Here is a 26,486-nt window from a genome sequence, read left to right on the forward strand (position 1 = left end):
GTGTGCTTGGTTTTTAGAACGCCTGAACGATGTGCGCTCAGTCTAAAACGGTCTCAGAGATCCGTATTCGCCTATTTGGCCTAAGACAGTCACAGAATGCTCAGCCTCAGAGGGTATCAGAGATGTGTGCTTCGTCCTAGACGATCTCTTCGATGATCGTCTAAAACGGTCCAAGAGATGTATGCTCAGTCTAATGCGGGTTCTGGGATGTATGCTCTGTCTTAAACGGTCCAAGAGATGTATGCTCAGTCTAAAGCGGTCCAAGAGATGTATGCTTAGTCTAAAGCGGTCCAAGAGATGTATGCTCCGTCTAAAGCGGTCCAAGAGATGTATGCTTAGTCTAAAGCGGTCCAAGAGATGTATGCACAGTCTAATGCGGGTTCAGAGATGTACGATCAGTCTAAAACGGCCCAAGAGATGTATGCTCAGTCTAAAACGGTCCAAGAGCTGTATGTTCTGTCTAAAGCGGTCCAAGAGATGAATGATCAGTGTACAACGGTCCAACAGATGTATGCTCAATCTAAAACGGTCCAAGAGATGTATGCTCATTCTTAAGCGGTCCAAGAGATAAATGCTCAGTCTAAAGCGGTCCAAGAGATGTATGCTCCGACTAAGACGACCATAGTAATGCATATTCACACATACAAGGTCCCAGATATGTATTGTTAGTCGAAGACGGACCAGAGAAGTGGGGTCAGCCTGAAATGGTCTCAGAGATGTGTGCTCCATCTAGACCATCTCAAAGGTGTGTGCTCCATCTAGACGGTCTCAGAGATGTGTGTTTCGTCTAGACGGTCTCAGAGATGTGTGTTTCGTCTAGACAGTCTCAGAGATGTGTGTTTCGTCTAGACGGTCTCAGATGTGTGTGTTTCGTCTAGACAGTCTCAGAGATGTGTGTTCCATCTAGACGGTCTCAGAGATGTGTTTCGTCTAAACGGTCTCAGAGATGTGTGTTTCGTCTAGACGGTCTCAGAGATGTGTGTTTCGTCTAGACAGTCTCAGAGATGTGCGTTTCGTTAAGGCGGTCTCAGATATGTGTGCTCCATCTAGACAGTCTCAGATATGTGTGCTCCATCTAGACAGTCTCAGATATGTGTGCTCCATCTAGACAGTCTCAGATGTGTGTTTCGTCTAGACGGTCTCAGAGATGTGTGTTTCATTTAGGCGGTCTCAGGGATGTGTGCTCCATCTAGACTGTCTCAGAGATGTGTTTCGAATAGACTGTCTCAGGGATGTGTGCTCCATCTAGAGGGTCTCAGGGATGTCTGCTCCATCTAGAGGGTCTCAGAAATGTCTGCTCCATCTAGAGGGTCTCAGGGATGTGTGCTCCATCTAGAGGGTCTCAGAAATGAGTGCTCCATCTAGAGGGTCACAGAGATGTGTGCTCCCATCTAGACGGTCTCAGAAATGTGTGCTCCATCTAGACGGTCTCAGATATGTGTGCTCCATCTAGACGGTCTCAGATATGTGTGCTCCATCTAGACCGTATCACATATGTGTGCTCCATCTAGACGGTGTCAGAGATGTGTGCTTCATGTAGACGTCTCAGAGATGTGTGCTCCATCTAGGCGGTCTCAGAGATGTGGCTCCATCTAGACGATCTCAGAGATGTGGCTCCATCTAGACAGTCACAGAGATGTGTGCTCCATCTAGAAAGTCCCAGAGATGTGTGCTCCGTCTAGATGATCTCAGAGATGTGGCTCCATCTAGACGATCTCAGAGATGTGGCTCCATCTAGACAGTCCCAGAGATGTGGCTCCATCTAGATGGTCCCAGAGTTGTGGCTCCATCTAGACAGTCACAGAGATGTGTGCTCCATCTAGAAAGTCCCAGAGATGTGGCTCCATCTAGACGGTCTCAGAGATGTGGCTCCATCTAGACAGTCACAGAGATGTGTGCTCCATCTAGAAAGTCCCAGAGATGTGTGCTCCGTCTAGACGATGTCAGAGATATGTGCTCCAGCTAGACGGTCTCAGAATTGTGTGCTCCATCTAGACGGTCCCAGGGATGTGTGCTCTGTCTAGACGGTCCAAGGGATGTGTGCTTCATCTAGACGATTTCAGAGATGTGTGCTCAGTCTAAGAATTGAGTACTTGGTCTTAGAGGCGTGGCTCAGAAATGTTTTTGTTTTTACTTAGAGACGGTCTCAGAGGTTTCCATAAAGAAGTGAATTTGATCACTTCTTTCAACACTTCACGAGATCAAAGTCATAGCAAAAGTAATTAGAAGATGCTGTTCAGGAAATACTTGTTGTTACCACAGTTTAACCAGCTGCTGGTTTGATTAAACCCAGAAATGCCACCTGATTCTCTTATGAGGGTCAACAGTCAAGGTCGGAGTCACAGATATGAAGGCAACATACATTTATTTTTCTGCAGTTATAAACAACTTGTATATGGTAAAAATCTTGAAAACGTCAAGGAAAGTGATATATCACAAGGGGGATTTTCCCTCCTCTTCAATAAATTGTGGGGCTTTTTAGGGGGTAGTTTGCCCGTCTCCAAATTAGACCAATGCTCCAATTAAGGATGAAGTTAGTTGAAAATCAAATTAAACGGTAAATGTATTTTAAGATTAATCTTAACAATAAGAATGCCTGTAACGAAGTTGTAATCTTTGATTTAAGAGAAACCAAGTAATAACCAGAATTTTTTTCAATATTATTTATTTGTTAAATAAATATTATCATTTTATCTTAAGCACATTTAATGTAAATATATCATATTATGCATCTTCTATTATAGGTGAATTAAAGCTTTGAGGTTATCATATCATATAGCGGAAACATCACTAAAATACATTCCTTCTCCCTGAGTTAGTACAAAATGTTAGTGACAACATTAACATTAACAACTTTTTATGGGAAGATTTTTTTTATATTTCTTTTTATTTTTTTTTACAATTGGCGATCTATGACAATCCGTTTATTTTGTCATAAAACATGTAAATATACAAATAGCTTCAACAAAAACAATCAAACATAATGTCAGATAGTATGTAGATATATTTTGTAAGGTTCTTTAACAGAATAGCTTTACCTTCTATTTTAATATGTTTAACAAAATCATTCAGAAAACATAATGGTTTAATATCTAATCTGACTTTTAATCAAAGTTTGAAACTCAACATATTATATAGATCAATATAGAAAAGTTCAATGAATATTTTAAACATGTGTTCAGTCAAACAGACAGTTTGAATAGGAAAGTTTAAATTTGATTTACGTAAGTGGCAAGAAACGGGTTTACTAAGGATTCATGGGTTATGTAATAGATACAATCTGAGGGAAAATGATGCAAAATTAACTTATAAAGTGAAAAGTAACAGGCTACTAAGGATTCATGGGTTATGTAATAGATACCATCTGTGGGAAAATGATGTGAAATTATCTTTCTATTTAAGACAAATGTTCAAACAATTGTAAAGGGACACTCACAAAGATTGACCCTTTCAACAATGTTTTTGTCTTGGAAGCTTGCCTATTTTCACATAAAGGTCGGAAAACCAGTGATACCAGATTGCTGACAAAAATTATATCTCAGTTTTTCATATTTACGTTCCATAACTGATGTTTTAAGGCTAAAAGCATTACTAATGAATTAATGAAAAGTGAAATTTTCGGCAGTTTTTTTCTACACGATTGAGATCTGTTTTATTGTGATCTATCTTATATGACTGAAAAGAAAGCATTGATACCAAAATCAGCTGATTTTATAAAAATATTAAAAACTGTGATCAGATCTTTTATCAACAGTCTTATATCACCAATTTTTAGACATTTAGCAAACTTTGGCTGATTCCAAGACAAGAAAATAAAAAGTTGTAAAAACAGTCAATCTTAGAGAGTGAAGATTTAAGCACATGCTTTCAATTTTTCGTTCCAGAACTAAAACACATGATTGATTTTTAACATTATACATTATCAAAATTGGCTTCAAACATATCTGCACAAAGCGCAAAAAAATCACAATTTCAACATTCAAAATTTAATATCATTGCTTTTAACAGTATACATGTATACAAATAGACTTCTTTAAAATGAGTAACATAATAAAATGCTTGATATATGCTTTATCTAAACAACATATAAAATATAAAAAAATGTGTGTAAAAGCAACAGAAAAAAACTGTTAATGTATGAACACAGTTATAGTTAATTGCAAATATTTGTAGAATAGTTGAATAAAATGCCTTAAGTACCCATGTAGCATAATTAAATGGCAGTATGGTGAAATGCCTTCTAATTTACACTATCATAGGCATCCATAGATCTCATGTAGCATAATTCAATGGTAGAATAGTAAAATGCCTTCTAATTCACACCATTATAGGCACACAAAGTTCACATGAGGCATAGTTGAATTGCAATATAGTAAAATGCCTTTTAGTTAATACCATCATAGGTATCCACAGTACACATGTGGTGTAATTAATTGGCAGTATTAGTCAAATGCCTTCTAATTCATACCATCATAGGTACCCACAGTACACGTGGTGTAATTAAATGGCAGTATTAGTCAAATGCTTTCTAATTCATACCATCATAGGTACCCACAGTACACATGTGGTGTAATTAAATGGCAGTATTAGTCAAATGCCTTCTAATTTTCACCATTATACGTACCCACAGTACACATGTGGTGTAATTAAATGGCAGTATGGTAGTAAAATGCCTTCTAATTAATACAATCACCCACAGGAAACAGAAATTGAAATGACAGTATAGCAAAAATGCCTTATTTTTTAAACTACAATACAATGTAGATATTATGCTTCCTTTAAGGCCGTAGTATTTTTCAGTATGTGGAATGTTGCTGATTATTGCATGTCAGTTATATTGCTCAGTATTTCCCTTCAAACGGATTTCCACCAATCAGAGTCCTCAGTTCTTCGGCAATTACGGACACCACGGACTTGTACGCCTGAAAATAGTGTAACAAGTTGAGTCAAGCATTGGACAGATATAAATGTGTATGCAATGAGACATGAGATTGAAACTCTTAATGCAAACAGAATTAATAATAATATTTCAAAATGATTACGCAATAACAACAGCATCGCATGTTTCCCAGTAGAAAAAGGCAAGAGGAATACCTCAAAAAATATTTAAGTCAAGAAAAATGCTGATCAATATTTTACTCTCTGCTAGCAGCTACACACATGTGACATTGCCAATATGTCAACATTTAAAGTTTTCGCAAGGCAAGAATAACAGCAGTGGACACCACCAATACTATCACAATACTTCAACTTTGTTATTATCCACATAAAGGGACTGGTTCACATTTTATAGGGTCAGACATCGGAAAAAAGATTATTTCATGTGAAATGTGAACATAATAATTTTCAAAAGAAAAAGGTCATCAAAAATTTCTTAAATGTTAATAACTACTTTTAAACTAGGTGTTTGTCAGCAAAATATTAACAATGTCCAGCCCACCAATGTAACAATAATGGAACAGTTCTGAGAAAGTTTTCTCTTTGACCTCTAAAAGGAATTGCTGGAAAGTTGATGACTACTTAAGACAATTATGTTAAACAAGCCAAAAAAACAAAACCGTATTTCATAAATTCAAACTGAGTGTAACCTTGACCTTTGACCTACAGAAATAGGTCTATCAAATGTCACTGTGTCTTGCAATTTAGAACACTTATTTAAAGGTATTTGTTTTAAATCCACCATGCAAGGCCAAGTATCAGCCTGGACAAGTCAAAATACAAGGGATTGTCACCAATGACCCTTGAGTGTGACCTTTGACTTACAGATATTGGTCTTGCACCTGAAATGCCGTCTTCTGAAGATGAACTATTGTGCAAAGCTATTTTAAAATCCCACAATGCAGTTACAGCACAAACAAGGCAAAATTTGCTGAAGCTCGCACATACACTAAGCCCCATTGTGACAACTATGCCAAGCTCACTGCAAGTGGGCTCGACCTTAAGCAGGCTTGACAATGAGCTCAACACAAGCAAGCTTTACAAAAATTACAGGATCCGTTTAAAGGAACATCTGCCTGTTGCTGGTTGGTGTTTTTTCATAAAAGTAGTCAAAACACTCATTTTGAACAATCTTGTGATGCAAAAATGATGCAAACATAAAATCTGGAAGCAAGTCACTAACGTTATTAAAATAACGCTGCAAATTAGAATTTGACAAACTGTACTTCTAACCTTGGATGAAGATACCGTCATAAAGCGGATGTAGACGCCAGGAACTGTTTCCATAGCAACAGAGTAACGTAAAGGACTCACACTGACTACGATCTCTTGGTCATATTTCTCACCTAAGATTAAACAAGATAAGACACAATAGATATGGTTTAGCAAGATAATTTAACATTCTGACATAGAAGCTTAGGATTACATTGTGTTATCTTTACAACGCCTTTAATACAAAGTAGTTGCAGAGTTGGAAGTTCTGACACTGAATAACGAAATGTAAGATTTGACAAAGAAAAACATGGTTATTAAAGTTACTAAAGCATAAAAACGGTTTGCACATTACATAAAAAGATTTTTTTTTCAACTGTGCTATTGTTTTTCCAAGTTATTAGTATAAAGCGTTATTAGAGATGAATGTTAGAATAAGAGATTTTTTATACAATATAACCATAAACTACTTCAAGATAATCTATGAATAGAACAAGAGATGTTTGTCAATATTATGCCGTCTATGGGCCACTCTGCCAGAAGCATGTGGACATTTGAATAAAGGTTTGTTTTTCTAGAAAGAATGCATTGATTATAAATGAGTGTAATTAGTGAAAGTGAGGACAAACATTTAAAACTTTGAACTGCAGTCAGTTTCCATGAGACTGACCATGAACTTGATCTTTAACCTAATGACCTCCCAAACCACAGGGGTCATCAACTTGACCAGGGCAAACTACTGCTGAAGTTTAATGGTTCTAGGTGCGGACAACTGCAACTTGGTCTCCCATCCGACAATACAAACCAACATTTGCAAACCTATCTACCCTTTTTTCAAAAAGGGTCATAAATATTGTATAACTATCAAAAGTTTACAGCAAAAACCACCACCATACCAATTCCAAGTACCTATGGATTTCTTCATGCCAAATCTGGTGTTTAGTTTGGTTGCTATGGTTTCCATCTGCTTGCCAATGATAATACAGGATCCCAGAACCTGGAATTTGAAAATAACATAAGGTAAGAATAAAACAACTTTAAACAAATAGCATCACTCATTCACATATGGATTACAACAATAATCTGGGTTTTTTCAGTCAATCAAGTGGCATACTAGAGTTATATCCCTTGCTACACATCAACGTATTGTCACATGAAACATGCATACTAAATTTGATATGAATATCTCAACTAGATAAGCCTTGTGGCTGATTTCGTGGTCTAGTGATAACAGATAAAACACATGACTGTCAATGGGGTCGTGAGTACGATTCCATGCCGCACCATTAAAAAAAACCATCGTTTTCTGGGAGGGACGTTAAGTGGAGGTCCCTTGTGACAGTGCTTAAGACTGGTGCAATTTAAGAACCAGTGTAGCTATAACCAGGGTTACATTTTGTCTGTCCACAGTGCTCCTAAAACCTAAAGGACAAACAATCTTATCGGAGCACTCGCCGAATGGGCAAGGCCCAAGTGTTAGTATGAATAAGCTTACGCACCACCAAGCCCTTGCCAAGGACAGGCCGTCAACCAAGTTTTAATGAAAATATAGGAAAAAAATAGGAAGTTTTGTCCAAAAATATAGGAGGTTTTGGATTTTTCTGGGCAAAATATAGGAATTTTAAGGTTGAAAAATCAACATAAAGAGGTATGTAAGTGGACATGTACTTACTTGTTTATTGGCTATAATCATAAAATTGGTGTTTCACTTAACCCACATTCCTTAAAGGGACTGTACACCAGATTGGGACCAAAAAAGTATTTTTCAGTAACAAATCTTAGGACAATTATTTAGTAAAAATATTTTAGTCTTCGATATCATAATTGTAAAAAAAATCCAAAATGTAAAAAAAATCGAGTCGGAGAGACCGGTTTCGAACCGGGGTCGCCAAAATTGCAGTCCAGTGTTGTATCCACTTTGCTATGAAGGCTTACCCTTAATGGTTGAAATATTTCAGCTATATACCTTACTTGGTAATATCAAGTGATAACATCGACTAGCAAATAACGCATAAGGAATGGACTCTACTAGGTAGACATACCTAGTAATCCTTTTTAATGGAAAAATATTAAAAATACTGCTGAAAAATAAATTGATTGTAAACTATGTGGTACTTCAGTTATTAAGTTTCAATGCATTGTACACATCGATTACAAATTCATGGGGTGTTTTTTGCTATTTCATCAAAAGGAGTACAGCCCTGTTAAACCTCTCCATCAAGGCAGACTATGCTGCAGCAACACAACTGTGGTCATCAAAGTGGACACCTTTAAGATTTGATGTCCGGCATACTCTTCATCAAAGGTGTCCAGATGAATAAACCAAGGGTGTACAACAGCAATTCTGAATGATGGTGTTGGTTTGGAGGATAAAGACAGTCTTAAAATGTAAATAAACAATATCTAAAGGCAGTATCAATTCTTTGAATGATTTGCAACATATCCCAGAACCACTTTTTTAAGAAAAATATAGGAAAAAAATCCAAAATATAGGGAAATATAGGAGGTTTTGAAAAATATAGGAAATTTCTAAAAAATATAGGAAAATATAGGAATTGGTTGACGGCCTGCAAGGGTTAATTGTACAAACATCAATGACTCTAACAAAACAACAGAAAAGCTGAAAAATTGACTTTGCATCCAGATTATTTTAAAAAATACAATACCGGCAACATGTGAAATAAGCATCCACCAAGACAAAGGTGTGAGACATTCATTAAAGAATTATAAAATTATTTGAAACCTGCATATTTTTCATGGCAGTCACCATGGAAACAGTGGGCGTGTCTTGAAGAATGAAATTATCTCGGTACACCAACTCCCCATCTATGTAAACATCTGTACGGTTCTCATAACTGAAATAGTTTAAATGCATTGAAAGCCAATTTAAAGGAACATTTCTTTTTGTTATTACCAGTTAATAAATTATGATCTTACACAGAAATTCATCAATATTTTTGTTTCTTTAATGCTTGAATTTAAGAAAAGAAATATTCTAAATGGCGTTAATAGGAACATAGCCTGAGAAACATAACATCATTTTGGAAAGGTCATTTTAAACATTTTTAACCTGGTATATTGAATGCCATGATAACTTCATTAAACAATATGATAGGAACCAAGTTGCGTAAGAACAGTGAAAATATCAGCATTTAAAAGAAAGTCTATTAGCCATAAAAACTACCACAAAGAGTTCCCATCAATGGTAACTAAGATCTTAACCTGTTACAGAAATGATTACAAATGTCATCTAACCTACTTCTACCAGGTATAACAATACAAACATTTTATTAAAACAGTATTATACACTGTATGCTTAAATTTAATCTTATGATAACAGATGAGAGACTAAGAATAATTATTTTTACTTAATTCTTTATTAAAGATATTTGGAACCTGTTATGGGCAAGTAGTTACCTTGTTTGATTTTGTTTTTTTCATCATATTTTCTATCAAATTGTATACATCAACATTGTCATGTTTGATGTGTTAAAGTAATATTAAAATAAAAATTGGTTAAAAAAAGACATTTCAACCTTCCGTCCCTAAAACACACTGTAAAGTCTTACCTTGTAAGCTGCCAGAGTTCATTTAGAGCCGCCCTCCCTCCAATCACCCAGTCTAGGTAAACTAAGCTGCCCTCTGATGTCATCTGGAAGTCCTGATGGGAAAAAGTTTGGGACAATTGTTCAGAAAAATCATATTGTGTGAATGGCATAATTGTTGACTTTCAAATATTTACTAATCCCGGAGATTTATATATCTTCAGTACCTCTTGGAAAAACATAGGCAATTGTTTTAGCTGAGTTTGTTCTATTCAAATATATGACCACATAGTAAACATTATTTGAAAGTATTTTTGATATTGTATTTTTCTCTTTAAAAGTTAATAATGATGTCATTAACAATGTTGTTAACTTCAAAAAAGCAATTGGCACATTATTTTGTTTTACAGCAAAGTTTTACAGTATATCCCTATTTTGGAATTAAAAAGCGCATTTGTTCAATTGGCGGGGAATAATAAATATCAGAATAAATATATCTTTCCAAAGCTAAGTGTGTCCCAAGTTTTTAAAATATGCTATGTTCATGTAGCAGTTCACAAAATTTGACAAAACACAGCAGTGCATAGTCTTCTACAGGTCCCATGGTCGTCTGCTTTGCTATTAAACCTTTGTCAAACTTTCCAAAAGCTAAGAATGCCCTTACCTGCTTCTGAGAGAATGTCGAGTTTCTGAAGCAGACAACAGGATCTGACAGAGCACAGAGCCAGACATAACCTTATAAAATTCCCTTGGTGGTCTGCTTTGTTATTTAATTATAAACCGTTGTCAAAACTTTCCCAAACTAAGTATGCCTTTACCTGCTTCTGAGAGAATGTCGAGTTTCTGTAGCAGACAACAGGATCTGACATTACACACAGTAGGGCATGGTCTTCTACTGTACCCCTAGTTGTCTGTTTTGTCGTTAAGGCATCTTCACAATGGTAAACCTTAGAATAAATATCGTTCACAATACATATTGTTACTCAGAAATAAACTCTGGATTACATGGCAACATGTACATGTTTTAAGATATTGAGCTGTTGAGTTCTGTTCTGTAAAACTAATGCAGCATCTTTTGAACTTCAGATCTGACCTAAAGTTGTGTTCTAAGGATGCACATAATTAAACCTTTTGAATCAATGTGCCAAGTTTTTTCTATGTTAAAATCAGACAATCCAGACACAGTGTAGTTCGACCTCTTTAAACAACTTTGACCTTAAAACTAAGAATCTAAGAATCAGTCCCATCAAGCCATTTGATAGTGTTGGCAAGTTATATCTAACTGACATGTAAGTGTGACACTAGTCAACTTGTTTGTATAATCTCTAAACATATCAAAAATTGTTATTATATTACCCACTAAGCATTAGCAGATAAGCTGTTATGGTTTCAGTTAAGTACAGCAATCTTCAAACGATGGCAGCCATCTCACCAATCAAAGTTTAAAACTCAGTGTTTTACTAGGCAGAGTTTAACTTACAAACCTTTGTAGATTCCTGACCAGTTATTACTGCACAACAGTGAGGTTTCACATGGAAGGTCATCTCAATACCATCTCCTCCAACAAGCCCTCCGCCAAACGTGACTGGATACACCCATATACTGTTGTTTTCGCTGGCATGTGATGGGATCATCAGTTTCAACTTGAATAAAAGATAAGGTGTTTGAATAAACCTATATTAGCAAATTACTACCCGTACACTCCTACACACAGGGTAAAGAAGGTAGAAATTTCAGCTCTCTACGGTATATTATGCTTATCAAATATTGCTCTCGCTGAGGCAATTTCTGACCACTATGTGCAAGAGTGGGTATATTTTTCTTTAACATGAACTAGACACCTGTGTGTCCAATTTCAATGCAATATATGAGTAGAATAATAAAGGCCCATAATTTGCATTATATTCATATTAGTGTTATCTAACTTGATTAATTAAGCAGGTTTGATAGTTGGGAAATACATATCTAACATTTCAATGATAGAATTGATGCATTTGCTGAAATAATGACTTATAGGTGGTTACATAAAAAAAAACTTAACCAAGGTGTGACACCGAGAGAGACAGTGATGCTAGGAATGGTTGTATAACTCTCCTTATTGTTTGAATAGTCAAGCTAAAAGTGAATTGCCATTCGCCTTCATTTACCAACTCACCTGCCTTGAAATGTAATTGAGACATTTCCATATCTTGGCTATCATTACTTATTTATTTAATTCCAAAATAAAGCATACATATACAATAGCACGCCAGACTAGAGGAAGAACTTATAATGTAAAAGTCAATGTTCATTTGGAATTAATTTTGAAAATAATATTTAAAATATAGGTCAGTAGCATTATATTTTTTATTCTTTTTTTTTTTCAATGAATTTGTCTGCAACAACATGTTGTCACAAACAGCATATAATATGTAATATTTAAGCCTTAAAGATTTATCAGAACATGAAAATGATATTGAAAATTTCTTACTGGGTAAGAGTTGATGAGGGATGTGACATTTGCTTTTGAAAATTCATTTTCTTGTTGACATTCCTGAAATGATTCCACAACCACACATCCTTTCCCCTTCGCTTGATGTCTCTTTTCCACTGAAAACTGAGTCATCTTTGCCTGTAAAACAAACATGGACACGGTGTAAATAGCTTTAAAATGATACTGATATAAGAACGACTACTCATGAACTAGTGGAATAAGGGTGATGTTGTCAGACCTAGAATGTGAATCCCTTGAAAGCTGCAGTAATGCTGTCCGGGTGACTATGCTCTTCAAGATATACAAGAGCCGTCGTAAGACAGCGCACTCGACTACGCTGCTTTGACTTAGAATACAATAACAATGTAATAATACCAAGTTTGGTCTCTTTATGTCAAACCTAACTAAATTTATTCGATACATAAGGTGACTTTGATGCTGCCCTCCCACCAGCCCGCCCAAACAATGACGCAAGTCATTCAAATAAATTGATTTCCCATTATGAAAATGTGGTTACGAATATACAAATATGCCTTTCAAAGGAAATTAAAAAAAAATAATATATATATAATTTTTTTTAAATCAAGGACCATAATTTGTATTTAGGCTTAAAACGGAGTTATGTTTCTTGTTGTAAGATGGTCGTAAATAATTTTGAATTTTATTAAGTGCATTTAATGACGGTATAGAAGTTTTTTTTATTAAAGTCCCAACTTGAACTTGAAGTATTAAGTCAATTGAACTAAGGATATAGAAATTATTAATAAATATTCCAACTTGCCCTAAAACTTTAACCTAAGTTCCATAGTCAATCAGGGGCCATAATCTGTGTAATGAATAATATGGAGTTATCTAAGCTCATCATGTGATGGCCCTGAACAACTGCATGAAGTATTAAGTCAATTGAATGTAGGGTATTGGACTTATAACTGAAAATCCCAACTTTCCCTAAAACTTTAACCGGACGCCCACGCCCACGCTGGGGCGAGAAGTATAGCCCACCTATTCTTCGAATAGTCGAGCTAAAAATGGAAGAAGGACTACATTATACAATGACCATTTTTTATCATAGATAGACTGAACACATATAATGAATTTCAACTCATTGTTTAATTGTTAAAATGCACATCATAAATAGAACATAGTTACTGAGTGATTTCTGTTTTGGAAATTAAATGTTTTATTGACTTTAATGTGTTGTGACCATGTGTTGTGACCATGCTCAAAGTCAATGATCATCATTCCATCCACAAAAAATCAATATTATTATTAATTAATTATAAAAAATTGTACCTGATACTTCTGATACTTATAGCTTTAAATTACTTATGTGTGGAAACGAGCCAGTCCAAGACCTATACATGTAGCACATTGTTTGAAGACTGAATTCGGCACAAAAAACAACATACTGTGGTATCTTTTGCTCCAGAAGTCATTTATCTTCACGATCATGCTCTACAATAATGAATTTCTATTCATCAAATCCATCAATGTGCAAATAAATGTTTTTACCATGCTTGTGAAAAAAGAGAGTGAGACAAATAGGTCCCTTACCAAATTGGCCGCTAAGACATTTCGGTTCGGCCATTTCGGCCCCATAAAAATATTGACCCTTGACTTTTAGGTCCCTTAATTTTATTTTAGTTAATTTTTCATCTTAAATACAATGAAAACAGCATAAATTTTCAAATTTTATTTCAATAGAAGTTGCAATGAGATCTGTAAATTCTAGGGATGCAAACGGATATTAGAATATTCGAATATTCGATCGAACGTTTGGTATTCGAATGTCAAAATAGGTATTCGAATATTCGATGTTTTTGTTGAATTAATAAATTAATAAACTTTTTGCCTACAACTGTCATCTTCGTCTGTCTTGTTTTTACAACGATGGACCCCTAATGCCATAGGTGTGAACTTGATGACACTATACACGCGTCATATCGCCGGGAACTATAAACAGTCCCCGTAATTTTGCATTTACTGGCTGTTAGACAAGTGACATAAAACACATTCCAATTATTTTGGGTACATTTAAATGACCATGCCAATTAAGAGTTTAAGAGATCGGCCTTTATACCAATGTTTTGTCTTCATTGCTTATCAAGCTTGGCGATATTGCTCAAATCGCCTTGATGATATGAAGGACATGTGCTTTAAACTGTTTCCATGTTTTCAATATAACGCTCTTGCGTACAAAAATTAACTGTATGGTTTAACGTTTAAGGATATATGTCCTGTATTGTTGTACAATACCTACAAAAATTAACTGTATGGTTTAACGTTTAAGGATATATGTCCTGTATTGTTGTACAATACCTAAGGCAAAAGCGACGTTAAGTCATGGTGTCATTTTCTATAAATATATTTCGTAAATATCAATCCCAGAACGAGGCTGCAAGTCCCACGTTGGCACATATCGTCATTTAACCGGGAGAAACGCAATTCCCTGATCTTATATTGCATTGTTTACAAAAATGAACGCAGAGGTTTTGTTTTTTTTCAAAGATATATCGCTTTTTCTTGGGATATATTTTGAAAATGGGGAAATTCAGAGGCTAATTTGTGGAACAATAATGGTCCGTCGCGTGTACCGAATACGACCAGGAAGGGTAACAGGGCCCCCACTATTACGTTAGTGAATAATAATAGTTTACTACAATTCTTAAAGGTTCATTTTGGTGTTCGAATATTCGAATATTCGATCGAAAGAATTACCGAATATTCGAATATCACTTTTGCCATTCGTTTGCATCCCTAGTAAATTCATATAAAGACATATATTTATGAAAGTCATTTAAGATTATTTCGTGGATTGATATGTTGTCAATTATTACAAATATCCCGGAACAACCTATTTTAGACCACAACCTATTTTCGACCGCCCCCTGAAAATAGGTAAAACACTTCTATTTTGCGTCACTTCAGGTACAAATAAGCTCCAATTGTTAACCATAGCAGTAGAATTATCAGAAAACTTCATTTGAAAAATAATGGGAATGCTAGTGTTAAAAAAACTTCAGTTTTACTTGAAACAACATCAATAAGTCAAATTTTAAATAATGCCAAATTAAACCCTTCATTTAAAATGATTTCACATGTAAAATACTTCTTTTTAAATCGTGTTATTTTTGTTTGCCAGATTTTACATATCTAACAAAGCCTAAAACCTATGCCCTATCGTTTTCTAAGTATAGTGCACAACATTAAAAGCACATCAAAATATGGTATGTTGCTTATTCTAAAATTAATGAAATTTATCTACATGTAACTATATTGAATTGCAATTGGGCTCTCAGTTATCATAAAAGTATACATATTGCAGCCTAGGCAGGTCATATGAGGCTTATTCAGAGTTGGACCAGTGATAACAGGGTTCATGATGGGTGAATTGATCATTTTGTACCCATGTGAAAGCCATTAGAAGGGATGATGCATTCCTTTCCCATTCTTCTGGTGATAAGTAGCTAAATAGTGACTGTATGACAAATATGTAAATATTTAATTACTTTTTTTAAAATAAAATAAACAGTTTAAACAAGTTATACAAATTAAAATGAAAAAAATATTGTGCACAAACTTTTGTTGTGAAGTATAGTTAAACTTCATGGTCGAAAACAGGTTGTATCTAGGTCAAATATAACATGTGACAGACCCCATTTTGGATTCAAAATGTAAACAACAGACGATTGAAACATATTTTATTTTTTTGTTTTTTGAAAGATGAATGATTGCTTTAAATGGTGCACACAAACATTTATCTTTTATTATCACTTATTTATGATTGAAATGTAAATAATCCTTAGGCGGTCGAAAACGGGTTGTTCCGGGATACAGTAAAATCCAAAATACGACCCACTGTGGAAATAAGCATGTATGCGGCATTTGAAAGTAACTACTATTTACAATGATCGCACTGTGGGAACGATGCAGCACTAATTCGACAGTTTGTAAATATCTCTGTTAACTCATGTCATGTCGTAAAAACATGGACTGAATTTGTTGCAGTTGTTCGTGGAAGTTGTTTACTTTAGGGCGGTGTTGCAGTAAAATAATCCTCGTACCAATAAACACCGTAAGGGTTGGGTATAAAAGACTGACAGGACCGGACCAACGGAATCCTCCGTACCGATCCGGAAAAGAAAGACGGGTATAAAAGACTTGCCGGAATCTTCAGAATTTTGATTGTGTATAAAGACTGGCTGAAACAGATCATTTGATTGAGCTTCGACTTCAATGTTTTGGTTTATGATTTTATCCTTTCCTGTTTATGATCTTTTCTTTTCTGGTATTTCCTTATGGAACAAAATTAAGTTGCCATCTTGTATCGCAAAGACTAAGAAATTACCTGTTTTAAAATTGCTATTAAAGAATTTTTTTTTAGACAATTTGGCATAATAAGTTATGCTATTAAAAGTTGTTGTCTTTTATTATTTATATATTCAAAGATTTTCAGTAAAGGAACTATTTTAACTATTTTAACTTAACCTCGCATTTTATAAGTACTACATACTGTCATATTCATACTATATTGTGATAATTAAATTTAACATCCTCAACTTTATTATATCTGTGCAATTTCGATTACAGCTATATATTATTACTTAAATATGCAATGCCTCCCTATGCCAAGCCACCAAAACAAAGGACCACAATGGAAATAAGAGTTTCTCTTTTTTGTGTCATCCTTGGTTCGGTGTGCCTGTCATGGCTATTGATAATATCATGTATGTATAATGTTATTTACTATACATGTTGTTTATTTTAAATGTCCATGTATGTGCATTCCTTACTGAAATAAATCTATCTATCTGTACAACAATTAGGCAAAAAATGCCATCCGGGAAATGACGGTGTAGGCATTTTGCATCCGATATCCCACTCGTCATTTACCCGTTGGTACCCGGGTACCTGAATGAAATAACGAAGATTATTCAAGTCATAGAATATGCAAATGATCGAAATTTCTCATTTTGTTCATTTTATATATATCTGATCATACTGAAATCGAGTATAAAAGACTGGCCGACCTGAAAGGTGTATTAAAATATGAATTGTTTTCTGAAGTGCATTTTATAATTCGAATACAATTTGTAAACAAAACCTTTTAACAGTGTGCAGCAAATGTCCCCGTTTCATGTTTGCTAATTACATATGATCCAACATCGGTTTCAGATAATGATTATAAATATTTTATAATGTACAAAAGAGACAAATTCAAACGGTTTTTACTATTTTTAATGAAGTGGTTGCGTGATATGAAGTCAAGTAATTTACGTGTTACTGCCGAGTTATTGTTTGACATGTACATTTATTCTGAGAGAATAAATTAATTATTGGTCCCTGATTTATTTGAGCTATTTTGATGTACCTTTCTCTGTACGGGTTTCTTTTTAATGAGTATATTGTTCACTCCGTGTCTTTCCAAACATTATCAAGTATTATATGCAACGTATGTATTATATACAGTTAATACTTATATTCAATTATATGTTAATTGTTGTTTGTTGTTGTTATTTTTATGATTTGGTACGGAAATGGTGCGGTGGTGGTGGTGGTGTTAGTAGTTTATACTCCGGGTCCCGGCGTGAGCACATTGAAGGGTCCCAGAGTGACAGTTCAACGTCCGCACACCTATCCTGGGCAGACTATCACGCGGTTAACCAGTACTAGGTGCCTTCACCTCTGCAAGGAACTGATAACTTCTGTACCTGCCAGGGGCAGTGGTACAGTGCGAATAGTCGTAGAAAGGATTTCATAACTAATCACAACAGAAGTAACCTGGTCCGCCCGGGAATCGAACCCGGGTTGTCCGATTCACAGTCCAACGCTCTACCGATTGAGCTAACCGGGCGGACACGGAAATGGTCCGGTTTGGCCAGTCTTTCATTTTATACACAATCGAAATTCTGAAGACTTCCGAACTATTTCCGGACCGGTACGGAAATTTCCGTTGGTCCGGAATGGTCAATTTTGGTCAATACTAAACTGCTGACCGATTAGCTGACCATATAGAAATAAAAGAGAGTTGCTGACCAATTGCTGACCATATAGACAAAGAAGGAAAACACATGAAAAAAAAAGTTTTGATATTTAAGATTTTTCAAGACATATTATGTAAAATTTATTTTATATACTCCTTATAGTGTAAGAATAGACGGATGTTTGTCTGGTTTTTTTTGTTTTTTGTTGTTGTTTTTTTTTTTTGGGGGGGGGGGGGGGATTGCATTTCAATGAAATGAATTGAGTTGTTTTTTACTGGTTTGTTGAAAATATGTGAAATATATCACGGTTTTAATTACGATGTACAGTACAATTATTTGAAAGCAATATTTTTAATTGTTAATGTAGCTTTAAATGTTAGCTTCATTACCTGTGAAAAACTATCTGCACTACATCAAAGAACGATCAAAAGAATGGTGTTTGCCAAATCGGCATCGGTCATTTCAATTAAGAAATTATTTCTCTTTAATCTGTTGTATGTTCTAAGTTATTTTCTGAATAATAAGTCAATCATAGGCAAACTGTTGCTAATGAGTAAAGTTTGATAAGGATATATTTTATTTTCTTGGTCAAGAACATCACTTTCATAGTCATTGCAAAATATACTCAGAAAGATTGCCGTATTTTTCATTATTTTTTTGTCATTAGTGTGATTCCATTTGTAAATTTAAAGGATTATGTCTAGTGCAGTTTTGCGTTCTCATATAGTTTAATAAAGTAAAATATTGTTTTTAGCTGAACTTTGTGTTTTCTATTAGTTTCATTATGGCTTTAATTGTTGGACATTCGCAGGCGAAATACTTAGGCAATTTAACCAAGTGTCCCGTGTTTTCATACTCTGGATTTAAAGCTCGTGATTTCCTGGATAAAAGTTTGGAATTTTATCCGTTGGTGCCAAAGCAGTCGGTAAGTGAGAAAGAAGATTATATTATTTTACTCATACTATGCGTATAGGATAAATCGATATTGAAAAGTTACTGACCAATTTCTTAGCTGACCAATGTAACGTATAGGGAAACTCGATAATGCAAAGTTGTACTGTTTCTATATGGTCAGTCAACTTCACGGTTCACTGCATAGTGCTGACCAATGTAACGTATAGGAAAACTTGGTATTGAAAAGTTACTGGACAATTTCTTAGCTGACCAATGTAACGTATAAGGAAACCCGATATTGGAAAGTTGTACTGTTTCTATATGGTCAGTCAACTTCACGGTTCACTACACAGTGCTGACCAATGTTATGTATTGGAAAACTTGGTATTGAAAATTTACTGACCAAATTCTTAGCTGAGCAATGGAACATATAAGGAAATTGGACTATGATACAATGTTAAATTCCTGACTAAATACTTAATAAATTAGTTATGTAAGCAATATGTCATTGACAAATATTTTACCTTTAATTTTGTTATGTAGGCATTATATTATATTTATTCATATTATGTTTAATTACAAGTCCTTTTAATTCCTAGCTGACCAGTGTAACTTTTAAGGAAAATGGACTTTGATACATTGTTATGTTTTTGACTAAATACATAATAATTTTGTTATGTAGGAATTATAGTAGACTTACTCATATTATGTGTAATTACAAGTCCTTTAATTTTTTAGGAAATAATTGTGATTCGTTGTGCATACAGCATAATGAAATGTTCACACAGTATAAACAAATAAAGCATTGATGGTGAAACTAGTGTACGCTTTTAATTTATATTTATTCATTAACTCTTATGGTCCATAAAGCCCCTTAAAATCTTGTAAAGATAAGAACGCTAACACTGTGCGACTATCGAGTTGTCACAATTTGCACCAAGAGCCTCGGGGTCTGAAAATGATAGGAAGTCAAAGGGTTTTTTAATTCAATATTTTGTTTTTCTGACATGAGACATGTTAATAATACATCACAGCTTGTTTCTAACTAACATCGTATTACGCCAATATGAGAATTTTAATGTTTTACATAATTATAATAATTTAAACTACAGCACATGTCATACATATATGTTTGTGAAAAATCTGCAAATCGACAATGATTAACATATAACTACAGTACATATATTTACATATGTAATACATACATTCAAAAACTCAAAATAATGAATGGAAATTTTCAAGCAAATCACTATATATATAACAGACAGTGCTGCTCTAAAACGAATATACTGAATATAACAGACAGTGCTGCTCTAAAACGAATATACTGAATATAACAGACAGTGCTGCTCTAAAACGAATATACTGAATATAACAGACAGTGCTGCTCTAAAACGAATATACTGAATATAACAGACAGTGCTGCTCTAAAACGAATATACTGAATATAACAGACAGTGCTGCTCTAAAACGAATATACTGAATATAACAGACAGTGCTGCTCTAAAACGAATATACTGAATATAACAGGCAGTGCTGCTCTAAAACGAATATACTGAATATAACAGACAGTGCTGCTCTAAAACGAATATACTGACTATGACAGGCAGTGCTGCTCTTAAACGAATATACTGAATATAACAGGCAGTGCTGCTCTAAAACGAATATACTGACTATAACATACAGTGCTGCTTTAAAACGAATATACTGACTATAACATACAGTGCTGCTTTAAAACGAATATACTGACTATATCATACAGTGCTGCTTTAAAACGAATATACTGACTATAACATACAGTGCTGCTTTAAAACAAGTATACTGACCATAACAGATAGTGCTGCTTTCGAACAAATATAGTGGTCAGAACAGACAGTGCTGCTCTAAAAAGAATAAACTGGCCAGAACAGACGGTACTTCTTTAAAACAAATTTACTGGTCGTAACAGACAATGCTGCTTTTAAACAAATAAACTGTCAAGAACAGACGGTGCTTCAAATCAAATTTACTGGTCAAAACAGACAATGCTGGTTTAAAACAAATACATGTATACTGACCAGAACAGATAGCGCTGCCTTCATACAAATATACTTGCCGTAATAGTCAGTGCTGCTTTAAACCAAATTAACTGACCAGAACAGACAGTGCTGCTTTAAAACAAATTTACTGACCAGAACAGATAGCGCTGCCTTCATACAAATATACTTGCCGTAATAGTCATTGCTGCTTTAAACCAAATTAACTGACCAGAACAGACAGTGCTGCTTTAAAACAAATTTACTGACCAGAACAGATAGCGCTGCCTTCATACAAATATGCTTGCCATAATAGTCAGTGCTGCTTTAAACCAAATTAACTGACCAGAACAGACGGTGCTGCTTTAAATCAAAATTGTTATTATGGCCTGAACAGACAGTGCTGCTCTAAAACGAATATACTGACCAGAACAGAAAATGCTGCTCTCAAACGAATATACTGACCAGAACAGTCAGTGCTGCTCTAAAACGAATATACTGACCAGAACAGAAAATGCTGCTCTAAAACGAATATACTGACTATAACAGACAGTGCTGCTCTAAAACGAATATACTGACCAGAACTGACAGAGCTGCTTTAAAACAAATATACTGGCCAGAACAGACAGTGCTGCTCTTAAACGAATATACTGACCTGTTATATATATATTGCCTTTCACAAAACATGAGCGTATATATATATATATATTTGATACATCAAATCTGGATTGAAAATATTAAGGAGACCAATTTTTGTCGCCTTAATCCAGCGGTGCCCATAATGCCTATATATATATGATATATTAATGTATATATGGTCACCTTAATATCTGTAGTATATATATGACCATATATATATTAATCTAGGCATTATGGGCACCGCTGGATTAAGGCGACAAAAATTGGTCTCCTTAATATTTTCAATCCAGATTTGATGTATCAAATATATATATATATATACGCTCATGTTTTGTGAAAGGCAATATATATATAACAGGTCAGTATATTCGTTTAAGAGCAGCACTGTCTGTTCTGGCCAGTATATTTGTTTTAAAGCAGCTCTGTCAGTTCTGGTCAGTATATTCGTTTTAGAGCAGCACTGTCTGTTATAGTCAGTATATTCGTTTTAGAGCAGCACTGACTGTTCTGGTCAGTATATTCGTTTTAGAGCAGCACTGACTGTTCTGGTCAGTATATTCGTTTGAGAGCAGCATTTTCTGTTCTGGTCAGTATATTCGTTTTAGAGCAGCACTGTCTGTTCAGGCCATAATAACAATTTTGATTTAAAGCAGCACCGTCTGTTCTGGTCAGTTAATTTGGTTTAAAGCAGCACTGACTATTATGGCAAGCATATTTGTATGAAGGCAGCGCTATCTGTTCTGGTCAGTAAATTTGTTTTAAAGCAGCACTGTCTGTTCTGGTCAGTTAATTTGGTTTAAAGCAGCAATGACTATTACGGCAAGTATATTTGTATGAAGGCAGCGCTATCTGTTCTGGTCAGTAAATTTGTTTTAAAGCAGCACTGTCTGTTCTGGTCAGTTAATTTGGTTTAAAGCAGCACTGACTATTACGGCAAGTATATTTGTATGAAGGCAGCGCTATCTGTTCTGGTCAGTATACATGTATTTGTTTTAAACCAGCATTGTCTGTTATGACCAGTAAATTTGATTTGAAGCACCGTCTGTTCTTGACAGTTTATTTGTTTAAAAGCAGCATTGTCTGTTACGACCAGTAAATTTGTTTTAAAGAAGCACCGTCTGTTCTGGCCAGTTTATTCTTTTTAGAGCAGCACTGTCTGTTCTGACCACTATATTTGTTCGAAAGCAGCACTATCTGTTATGGTCAGTATACTTGTTTTAAAGCAGCACTGTATGTTATAGTCAGTATATTCGTTTTAAAGCAGCACTGTATGATATAGTCAGTATATTCGTTTTAAAGCAGCACTGTATGTTATAGTCAGTATATTCGTTTTAAAGCAGCACTGTATGTTATAGTCAGTATATTCGTTTTAAAGCAGCACTGTATGTTATAGTCAGTATATTCGTTTTAAAGCAGCACTGTATGTTATAGTCAGTATATTCGTTTTAAAGCAGCACTGTATGTTATAGTCAGTATATTCGTTTTAAAGCAGCACTGTATGTTATAGTCAGTATATTCGTTTTAAAGCAGCACTGTATGTTATAGTCAGTATATTCGTTTTAAAGCAGCACTGTATGTTATAGTCAGTATATTCGTTTTAGAGCAGCACTGCCTGTTATATTCAGTATATTCGTTTAAGAGCAGCACTGTCTGTCATAGTCAGTATATTCGTTTTAGAGCAGCACTGTCTGTTATAGTCAGTATATTCGTTTTAGAGCAGCACTGTCTGTTATATTCAGTATATTCTTTTTAGAGCAGCACTGTCTGTTATAGTCAGTATATTCGTTTTAGAGCAGCACTGTCTGTTATATTCAGTATATTCGTTTTAGAGCAGCACTGTCTGTTATAGTCAGTATATTCGTTTTAGAGCAGCACTGTCTGTTATATTCAGTATATTCGTTTTAGAGCAGCACTGTCTGTTATAGTCAGTATATTCGTTTTAAAGCAGCACTGTCTGTTATAGTCAGTATATTAGTTTTAGAGCAGCACTGTCTGTTATAGTCAGTATATTCGTTATAGAGCAACACTGTCTGTTATAGTCAGTATATTCGTTATAGAGCAACACTGTCTGTTATAGTCAGTATATTCGTTATAAAGCATCACTGTCTGTTATAGTCAGTATATTCGTTTTAAAGCAGCACTGTCTGTTATAGTCAGTATATTCGTTTTAAAGCAGCACTGTCTGTTATAGTCAGTATATTCGTTTTAAAGCAGCACTGTCTGTTATAGTCAGTATAATCGCTTTAAAGCAGCACTGTATGTTATAGTCAGTATATTCGTTATCGAGCAGCACTGTCTGTTATAGTCAGTATATTCGTTTTAGAACAGCACTGTCTGTTATAGTCAATATATTCGTTTTAGAGCAGCACTGTCTGTTATAGTCAGTATATTCGTTTTAGAGCAGCACTGTCTGTTATAGTCAGTATATTCGTTATAGAGCAGCACTGTCTGTTATAGTCAGTATATTCGTTATAGAGCAGCACTGTCTGTTATATTCAGTATATTCGTTATAGAGCAGCACTGTCTGTTATAGTCAGTATATTCGTTTTAAAGCAGCACTGTCTGTTATAGTCAGTATATTCGTTTTAAGGCAGCACTGTCTGTTATAGTCAGTATATTCGTTATAGAGCAGCACTGTCTGTTATAGTCAGTATATTCGTTATAGAGCAGCACTGTCTGTTATAGTCAGTATATTCGTTTTAAAGCAGCACTGTCTGTTATAGTCAGTATATTCGTTATAGAGCAGCACTGTCTGTTATAATCAGTATATTTGTTTTAGAGCAGCACTGTATGTTATAGTCAGTAAATTCGTTTTAGAGCAACACTGTCTGTTATAGTCAGTATATTCGTTTTAAAGCAGCACTGTCTGTGATAGTCAGTATATTCGTTTTAAAACAGCACTGTCTGTTATAGTCAGTATATTCGTTATAAGGCAGCACTGTCTGTTATAGTCAGTATATTCGTTATAGAGCAGCACTGTCTGTTATAGTCAGTATATTCGTTATAGAGCAGCACTGTCTGTTCTGGTCAGTATATTCGTTTTAAAGCAGCACTGTCTGTTATAGTCAGTATATTTGTTTTAAAGAAGCACTGTCTGTTATAGTCAGTATATTCGTTTTAAAACAGCACTGTCTGTTCTGGTCAGTATATGCGTTTTAAAGCAGCACTGTCTGTTATAGTCAGTATATTCGTTTTAAAGCAGCACTGTCTGTTATAGGTAGTATATTTGTTTAAAGCAGCACTGTCTGTTATAGTCAGTATATTTGTTTTAAAGCAGCACTCTCTGTTATAGTCAGTATATTCGTTTTAAAGCAGCACTCTCTGTTATAGTCAGTATATTCGTTTTAAAGCAGCACTGTATGTTATAGTCAGTATATTCGTTATAGAGCAGCACTGTCTGTTATAGTCAGTATATTCGTTTTAGAGCAGCACTGTCTGTTATAGTCAGTATATTCGTTTTAGAGCAGCACTGTCTGTTATAGTCAGTATATTCGTTTTAAAGCAGCACTGTATGTTATAGTCAGTATATTCGTTATAGAGCAGCACTGTCTGTTATAGTCAGTATATTTGTTTTAAAGCAGCACTGTCTGTTATAGTCAGTATATTCGTTATAGAGCAGCACTGTCTGTTATAGTCAGTATATTCGTTATAGAGCAGCACTGTCTGTTATAGTCAGTATATTCGTTATAGAGCAGCACCGTCTGTTATAGTCAGTATATTCGTTTTAAAGCAGCACTGTCTGTTATAGTCAGTATATTCGTTATAGAGCAACACTGTGTGTTATAATCAGTATATTTGTTTTAGGGCAGCACTGTATGTTATAGTCTAAGAGTCGGGCCAAGAGGTCGACATCAGTATCTGGAACAACCATCCTGGTAAGCCTCTAGGGCGTTTTAGTTGATACCAAACCAGTTTCAGTTTTGGTGTCAATGGTGTCAGCAGTTTCGAACTCAGTTTTGATAGTTTGGCTTGAAGTAACAAATGCATGGTTTTATGTACAGTATAAACAACATGGCGGAGCTACTGCATGTAGCCATTATTTTTATTTATAAATATAACCTTTATCATTTAGCTCATCTGCCCATTGTAAGGCATTGTTATCAAAAGGATTGAGTTTCAACAAACGTGGTTGATCACTTTCCGCCATGTTGGTTTCAAAGTAAACAAGTTTTCGGATGGAACGAACCGATGAAACCGCCTCCGGTAGGGGTTTCAATAGTTTCGAAAACCGGTTTCGGTTTTCGTTAAAAAAACGATAAAACTGGTTTTGGTTTTATTTGAAACTGTAACAACAAATGCACAGTTCGTGAAACCGAAATAAAACCGAAACCAGTTTATAACCAGCAAAAAAGCCCTTAAGATTTTCTTTGTCCTAGTTTCCGTGTGTACGCGGAAGGGAATTTCTAAATAAGAAAATCCTAGCTGACATAATTGCGGTTGGCCGCACCCCAATTCGAAACACCTCGGTCAGTTTCCATCGAAAATAACCTCGGATGATGTTTGCTTGTACAAAAATAGTATTTCGTATTTTTTAGTGTCTAAACTATTATTAGGTTTGAATTGAGTGGTAGTGAAGTGTTTTATTGCATAATAATTAAGATTCCCAAGAGAGAAGCCATAAGTTCAACTGTTAAATTGAAGTTACTACGCGATCTACTTGCAGCGTAGTTAAATGTAAAGATTTTTGGACATCCCTCATATACACCGATGTTGTTTTCGACTGAAAATGTCCGAGGTGTTCCGATTGGCCTCTTCCTTCCCAACACTCATTTATATGCAGTCAAAC

At 34.9% G+C, this 26,486-nt stretch overlaps 1 protein-coding gene and 1 non-coding gene across 6 annotated transcripts; both read right to left on the reverse strand.

Moving 5' to 3' along the window:
• Positions 1–2,693: 2,693 nt before the first annotated feature.
• LOC128245676 (uncharacterized) lies at positions 2,694–16,209 on the reverse strand. Of its 5 annotated transcripts, none has more exons than XM_052963895.1 (9): positions 16,075–16,209; positions 12,166–12,306; positions 11,180–11,338; positions 10,514–10,642; positions 9,720–9,811; positions 8,894–9,005; positions 7,060–7,147; positions 6,172–6,284; positions 2,694–4,922 (listed from the first exon to the last, which is right to left on the reverse strand). In XM_052963895.1, the coding sequence occupies exons 2-9, from the start codon at positions 12,298–12,300 to the stop codon at positions 4,842–4,844; spliced, it is 909 nt and encodes a 302-aa protein (XP_052819855.1). In that variant the 5' UTR covers positions 12,301–12,306; positions 16,075–16,209; the 3' UTR covers positions 2,694–4,841. The 5 variants fall into 5 exon arrangements, 4 of the variants coding, with proteins under 4 accessions (XP_052819855.1, XP_052819856.1, XP_052819857.1 ...); XM_052963896.1 differs by having other exon boundaries at positions 16,086–16,191; XR_008263214.1 differs by having other exon boundaries at positions 4,901–4,922; positions 7,047–7,147; positions 16,086–16,191.
• Positions 16,210–17,946: 1,737 nt separating this feature from the next.
• On the reverse strand, positions 17,947–18,022 carry Trnah-gug (transfer RNA histidin (anticodon GUG)). The gene has a single exon. It is a non-coding gene; the product is annotated as a tRNA-His (tRNA).
• Between the last annotated feature and the right edge of the window lie 8,464 nt (positions 18,023–26,486).

Source organism: Mya arenaria, chromosome 9, assembly GCF_026914265.1.
Source record: "Mya arenaria isolate MELC-2E11 chromosome 9, ASM2691426v1".
NCBI classification, from domain to species: domain Eukaryota; kingdom Metazoa; phylum Mollusca; class Bivalvia; order Myida; family Myidae; genus Mya; species Mya arenaria.

Bases quoted from the DNA above. Each gene is read 5' to 3' on its own strand.
- LOC128245676 (XM_052963895.1), bottom strand. From the start codon at position 12,300: ATGACTCAGTTTTCAGTGGAAAAGAGACATCAAGCGAAGGGGAAAGGA. The intron at 6,285-7,059 runs GTACTTGGAATT...GTTTAATCTTAG, and splicing joins TGGCATGAAGAAATCCATAG to GTGAGAAATATGACCAAGAG. The intron at 4,923-6,171 runs GTTAGAAGTACA...CACTATTTTCAG, and splicing joins TGACGGTATCTTCATCCAAG to GCGTACAAGTCCGTGGTGTC.